Below are 7042 nucleotides of genomic sequence, written 5' to 3'. Positions count from 1 at the left end.
ACAAAATTTGGTAGAGATATAGCGCATGTAATGAGGAGAGATCCATTTGGGTATTCTTTAGAAAGGACAAACGAAGGCATACAACGAAAGTGTCCGGTGTGTAAAATCAATGTGAGCAAACAATACTGCAACTGCAATGTTGGTTTGCACATGAAGTGCTTTCATGTTTATCAGAAAGTAGAAAAATCCATCTGCAGTTCGAAATCTAAGAAAGGTAAAGACATTCAAATTAAAACTATATGTCATCATTTTACTTATCTTGTATTTTTCCGGTAGCTGCTTATTTTATTGTTTATTAAATAGTCATTAAATTAGTCATTAAATTAGTGGCGGATGATAGTAAATTAAGAAAGTGAGTCTCCTTAATGTACACAAAAACGCAGGTACGTTCTATTTGCTGTTTCATCTCGTAGGAAATTTTTAAAAATTACTCGTTTGAGGAACTTATTAACGGGAATAAGAATTTCCCGTACCAACATAATTTTTGCTCTCTCTGGAAGAACGCTTGCGTTAGATGTAAAGGAAGATGCATTTTTTAAAGTTCTATTTAAGAAGTGAATTAAGAGTGTTTTAACTCTATTGAGATTAAGATTTGCATTAGTAGTATATGTGAAATAGTTAAATTTGATACTCTGCTCTTCGCTCCCTATTTTTGGTACGTTAATATGATGTTGTCTTGCCCTGGGGTTAATTGTAAACAGGCATAAAAATATCACTGTTAGGTCATTTACTTCATTACACTGTATATCGTAAAAAGCGCAGTAATGTTTCAGGATCCTTGTTTAAAGTACTTGCAAATTGTTGTCGTTGTTATATATTACCTAACAACGCATAATCAAACATTCGTCTTTCATGATGCCAACTCAATTACCCCAACTCTTCGCAGTTTGAGATTTTATTGTTATGCAATTAATCAGGAAGCCGCATTTTACGGTACCCGTACTTTGGCACTACACTACATACCCTTCTTAACTAAGATTTAGTTGCGTCACGGATTGACATTGATAGTCCCGTAAGATTGTTAAGAATTTAGAATTGTTGTGTTGTTGCCCTAAATAGGAAAGTTGCTAATATTACGCCATTTTACTCTTAGCATTTTGAACTTAAAAGTAGTATAGTGCAACTCTATTTTAGATTTACTTCACAGTATTACATTCTATAAAGATCATACCATGGGAAGTATTGCTGGGAAAATGTTATATTTGAACTTGGCAGTGATCACAAAAGAATTTTTGCAACGCGTTTCTTTTTAAAAATATTATTATACATTTTGAAAAGAGAACATAATCATATTTCTATTGAGGAAAATGTTGAACATTGCTTCTTAGTGTACTTTAATTATACACTGTATTCCCTAAGCATTTTTGTAGATTGAGTTTCCTTGTTTTATGTAAAAGAGTTCACTATAATTATATATAGAGAAGAGTCCGCACCCATTAGTCCATTGTAATTGACGAAAATGTGTTTATTGTGAACGTATTTGTAATAACATCCCACGTAATATAACTATTGCTATATGTGAGACGGTAATATACCTACCAATAACTTTTCTAACTTTTGTTCCATTGGGACCAACACCTTTTTGCTGTTAAATTGTGAAATGTAACTTTTGTATTCGTTCGTCTCACATCCATGTGAAAAATCCTTCCTTCATGTTTTTGTTTGTGCTTGACCTTAATATCACCCGACATGCTCTGCAAAGATGTCATTCTTGATATTTTAATGTGCTCGCGGTTAGGGAAAAAATTCCTTTCGTTATGTGTTTTCATTGGAAGACAAAAATTCAGGCGATTGCGACAGTAGACTTTAAGAAGGAAGCTCCACTGATTTGCCTATGATGTTTACATATATTCAGAGTTAGTAAAGCGATTTGTTACTCTGCACTGCCTAAAATTGCCTATTATATTTGTTGAATTTGTTGAATTTTTCATAGCTTCCCTCCCGAGAGTCGAACATCCAAAAATGTAGGTCGTTCAATCTTGAAATCATCTATATTCAGATTCTATAGGCAATTGTCCTTGCTGCTTCCTGTATGGAAAGTGATGACTCGATTATTTTAAATATTACGAAGAATTTTAATTGCTAAAATTATAATTACCACTGAAGTGACAGCATTATATTTGATGATGTATAAAGGGGTGATATGTTTATGTACTTTATTTACAAATCACGCATATCACAACCACAGCTAATGAACTGTATGATTAAACCCATATTACTGATTCACCCAGATATCATGGAGGATCGAGAAATAAGACTTAACGAATCTTTAGCTGTTACTTGCTTCAATTCTTATTCAAAAGTACATGCGTTAATATGATAAATATGACATGCTTTGTTCATATGTTATTATAATGATATAATATTTAAATATTAGTACAATGAATTACTTATCTTAACTTCTTTTCGCAGTTAATTGTTGCTAGCTTGCTGCTAAACCACATGGTTGCTTGCTAAACTGTCATACTTTGTCTTCGGTCACACATAAACTGAGTAGCACTCTAAAACACTGTTAAGAACATGTAAATCTTGTCTATGAATGAACATGTGTTTCTCTAAAGACTATGAATAAATATGTTTTTCTAAAACTATGAATGAATATGTTTCCCTAGTTGCACTTCACAACACATTGTCGAATGCACAGACACAACTTGAATAGAACACTGAAGGCACTGTTGCCAGCCAATGAAAACACAACTCACTAAAACTCACCAGAAAAATCACTAAAAAATCAAAAGAATTCACTAACACAACTAAACTATATACAAAAATGAAACTAATATCAATAAAAATAATGCACATATGCAAGCTTATCCATCCTCCCCCTCCTTGATTGGACACAATCAATTAATATTCTAGGGCAAAGGAATTAATTTAGCAACACTGTGCCGAAAAATGCCACTTTTACACTTCACAGTTGCCACTCGCACTAAATTATCACTCTCGGATGAACTTCTTCAATCACACCTAACTTCCACACTTGAGGAGGAACATTGTCTTCTTTTAACAATACGACCATGTCCGGTTGTAGATTAGGCTGAGCTGACTTCCATTTTCTTCTTTGTTGTAACTGGTTGAGGTAATCCCTTGACCAACGTTTCCAAATATGCTGCTTCATTTGTTGAATCCGTTGCCATCTTCCTAATCTGTTGATAGGTATGTCCAGTAGATCTGGTTCCGGAAGGCTGAGAAGTGTAGCTCCCATCAAAAAATGTCCTGGACTGAGATACATTGGATCTGTAGGATCGTTAGAAATGGCTGTCAATGGTCTTGAATTTAGAATGGCTTCAATTTGAACAAGTAACGTGTTCAAATCTTCGTATGTCAGACTTGCTGTTCCCGCTACACGCCGTAGGTGGTACTTCATGGATTTTATTGAACTTTCCCATGACCCCATGTGAGGAGATCTGGCAGGAATGAATTTCCATTCTAAACTTTCTTGAGCTGAGTATTCCAGGATGTCCTTTCTGTTAGTCTTGGATTCAAAAAAATTGTTGCAATTCTCGATCGGCGCCAACAAAGTTTGAACCATTGTCGCTACATATAGATAAGCATTTTCCTCGCCTAGCAATAAATCTCTTCAATGCTGCGATGAAGGCTTGAGAACTTAAGTCTGAAACTATTTTTATGTGAACTGCTCTAGTGGCTAAACAGATGAACAACGCTGCATAGACTTTCATTTGAGTTTTGCTGCGAATCGTGGGCTTGACATAAAAGAATCCTGCATAGTCAACTTCCACGTGTACAAATGGTCTTGCTTCATTTACTTTTTCCTTGGGTAGGTGCCCCATTAACTGTGATGAACTTCTTGATCTCCACTTGAAACAAACCAAACAATTGCGTACTATTGCCTTGACCATCTTCTTAGCTCTTGGAATCCAATATCTGGTACGCAAAGATGCAATAAGAAGCTGTGGTCCTGCATGAAGCAACCTTTTATGTTCTTCTTTGACTATCAGGTGGGTGAAATGATGTCCTGCAGGAAAGATGAATTGATGCTTGTTATCGTAGTCCAAGTTTGAATGTTCCAATCTTCCTCCTACTCTTAGCATTCCTTCCGTGTCCAGAAATGGAAAAAGATCCTTGATTGGGCTCTTTGTTGAAGCTTCCATTTGTTGCCGCAAGTTCAATATTTCTTGATGAAAGGTAGTATGTTGTAATATCTTGATACATCTGTGTAACGCTAAACGAAGTTCCGAAGCGTCAAGACTATCGGTTCTTCTTTCTGATTTCTTGGAAAGACAATTATGTTTGAATCGCAAACAATATGCTACTACTCTCAACATTTTGTTTAACGATGAATACCTTTATATAAAGCTTGTTTCATGAACTGCCACCAAACTTATCATGACTTTCTTCTGTTCTGAAATATTAGCTGGCTCATTTTGTTCTTGACATAGCCATTCTACTGTGTGAAGAAACTCTTGACCATGCCACCATTCTCGAGACTGAATAAGAGTGTTGGGATCCGCTCCTCGACTAACTATGTCTGTCGCATTTTCTTTACTAGGCACGTGATGCCATTGATTGATTGATATGATTCTCTGAACTTGAGCCACCCTGTTGGATACAAATGTCTTCCAACGATTGGGAGGTGATTTGATCCATGACAAAACTATCGTCGAGTCTGTCCACAGGTGTATACCACTGACCTCTATATTCAATATGGATAGTGTTTTGTCTATTAGCTTCGAAAGTAACAGTGCTCCACATAATTCCAATCTAGGCAAGGTTTGCTTCTTCAGTGGTGTAACCTTCGACTTTGAACAAAGTAAATTGAATTCAATGTTTCCTTGATCGTCTGTAGCCCTGATGTACACTACTGCTCCAAAATTTTCTTCACTTGCATCGCAAAAACCATGTAATTGTATTTCCTTAACGTTCTCCGAAGACATTACGTTTTTTGTAATTTGTATCTTCGCCATCGCAGATAACCAAGACATTAATTGATTCCACTCAACTTGTAGGACTGTGTCTAATGGATCATTCCAATCCATTCCTGTCTTCCACAACTTTTGTAAGAAATTCTTGTATTTGATGACAATTGGAGCGATTAGACCTATTGGATCGAAGATAGATGACACTATGCTGACGACTTGTCTTTTTGTCATTGCAACATTACTTTCTACTGCAGTTCCATTTTTACAAATTTTGTTCGAAATTATAAGTTGGTCTGTTAATGGAATCCATGCTATTCCTAAAGTCTTAACACCATCTTGCTGACCAAGTATGATTGGCTGTTGTTTTTCCCTGAAGTCTTCAGGAACTCCTTGAAGTACTTCTTCTTTGTTAGAACTCCATTTACAAAGCTTGAAACCTGCTCTGCTTAAAATATTAATAAGATTGTTCTGTAGTTCTAAATCCATTGACACGTTTGGTACTGATTTTAACACATCATCAATGTAGAAATTGTGTTTTATTACTTCTGCCGCTTCTGGAAATTCCTTGGAATTTTCCTCCGCTATTTCATTCAGACATCTTGTTGCCAAGAAGGATGCTGACGAAGACCCGTACGTCACTGTTTGTAGTTCGTACGTCTGGATCGGTTCTTCTACTGAGTTTCTCCAAAGGATGCGTTGTAAACACTTGTCCTCATCATGAATTAATATTTGGCGGTACATTTTCTCTAAGTCTGCCGTAAATGCAACTGGATACAACCGAAACCTTAAAATAATGGAGTACAAGTCATCTTGAACAATTGGCCCAACTTGAAGAATGTCATTCAATGATTTGCCATTAGACGTTTTTGCACTTGCATCAAAAACCACTCTTAATTTAGTTGTTGTACTGTCCATCTTGAATACAGGATGATGTGGAAGATACCAAATGCTGGTGCTGTTCACGTCTTCTTCTGTAACTTTTCGCATGTGACCCAAACTTAAATACTCATCCATGAAGGCGGCATATCTTCTTTCAAGCGGCTTAAATCTTTGTAGTGCCATGTTGTAAGACTCTCCTAAAACTGCATTCTCTTCCTTCTTTGGTAAGTTGACAATAAATCTTCCATCTCCATTTCTGGTTGTATTTTTTTAAAAAAAATGCTTCTCACAATGTTCTTCTTCCGGCGTATAAATCTTAGTCTGAAGATCTTCGAGTTCCCAGAATTTTCTCAATTGTGTATCCAAGTCTGTCTCCATCTGAGCAAAACATAAAATTACCGACTGGTTGGCTTCTTCGGGTATTGAAGGCATATTTCCGACGACAACGTATCCTAGCTTCGTTTCTTGCAAAACTGGATAATTTCCTTTTCTAGTCTTCTGGCCTGGCTCAAGGAGACTGTAGAATAACCCCCCACCTATAAGCATGTCTACTGACGACGAGCGATTAAAATTTGGATCGGCTAAACAGATATCTTTTGGAAAGTTCCAATTACTGTAATCAATATCCTTAGAAGGTATGCAACCTGTAATGTTTGGCAATACTAAACAATCGACCACTGCATTAAAATCACATGTTCGTGAATAAATATGAACTTCAACACTGTACTGAGCTTCGGAGGTTACAGAATTGATACCTCTAATGGGAACACGATTTTTCGTTTTCTTGAGGCCTAATCTATGAACGAAAGCTTCGCTTACAAAATTCGATTGAGACGCTGCATGTAATAACACTCTGCATTGTTGAAAACGACCTTTAGTGTCTGTTACGTTAACTAACGCTGTTGCTAATAAGACTTGCTGACCATAAATAATCTTAAATGAGCAATAAGAGTCCTGTGGTTGAACTTTAACCTGGTTCTGTTCCTTAACTTTACGTACATTAGTATTATTGTTATTTGCTTTGCTTGAACTGTCTTTGTTAGTAGCCTCCTGAGTAGCGTCTTCATGCAACAGTGTGTTATGCTTAAAATTACATTTCTTACAAGTACTTAATTTGCATGCCTTTACTTGATGTTTATTACCTAAGCTATTAAAACATAAATTATTTTGCTTCACGAGCTCCTTTCTTCGATTAATGTTAGCACTCAGAAATTCTGGGCAGCGAAAACCAGCATGCGTTTCTTTGCTACGGCAAATATTACATGCATTTGGAAGCACAGTAA

At 36.2% G+C, this 7042-nt stretch overlaps 2 protein-coding genes across 2 annotated transcripts; both read right to left on the bottom strand.

Annotated features, from left to right (window-relative positions):
* Window positions 1-3482: 3482 nt before the first annotated feature.
* Window positions 3483-4286, bottom strand: LOC145682836 (uncharacterized). The gene has a single exon (XM_081754202.1). It carries the CDS (start codon window positions 4284-4286, stop codon window positions 3483-3485), a length of 804 nt encoding a protein of 267 aa, XP_081610328.1.
* Window positions 4287-4307: 21 nt separating this feature from the next.
* On the bottom strand, window positions 4308-5942 carry LOC145682835 (uncharacterized). The gene is made up of 2 exons (XM_081754201.1): window positions 5392-5942; window positions 4308-5295 (listed from the first exon to the last, which is right to left on the bottom strand). The coding sequence occupies exons 1-2, from the start codon at window positions 5940-5942 to the stop codon at window positions 4308-4310; spliced, it is 1539 nt and encodes a 512-aa protein (XP_081610327.1).
* Window positions 5943-7042: the final 1100 nt, after the last annotated feature.

This window comes from Thermobia domestica, chromosome 4, assembly GCF_964235325.1.
Source record: "Thermobia domestica chromosome 4, izTheDome1.hap1.1, whole genome shotgun sequence".
NCBI lineage: Eukaryota > Metazoa > Arthropoda > Insecta > Zygentoma > Lepismatidae > Thermobia > Thermobia domestica.
The sequence above is the reverse complement of the archived record's forward strand: the minus strand, read 5'-3'. Positions and strand labels throughout refer to the sequence as shown.

What these genes read in the sequence shown, in the direction of transcription:
- LOC145682836 (XM_081754202.1), bottom strand. Translation starts at nt 4,286, where the DNA reads ATGTTGAGAGTAGTAGCATATTGTTTGCGATTCAAACATAATTGTCTT.
- LOC145682835 (XM_081754201.1), bottom strand. Translation starts at nt 5,942, where the DNA reads ATGGCACTACAAAGATTTAAGCCGCTTGAAAGAAGATATGCCGCCTTC. An exon ending in AATTTCTACATTGATGATGT is followed by an intron (nt 5,296 to 5,391) that starts GTTAAAATCAGT and finishes TTGTAAATGGAG; the next exon opens with TTCTAACAAAGAAGAAGTAC.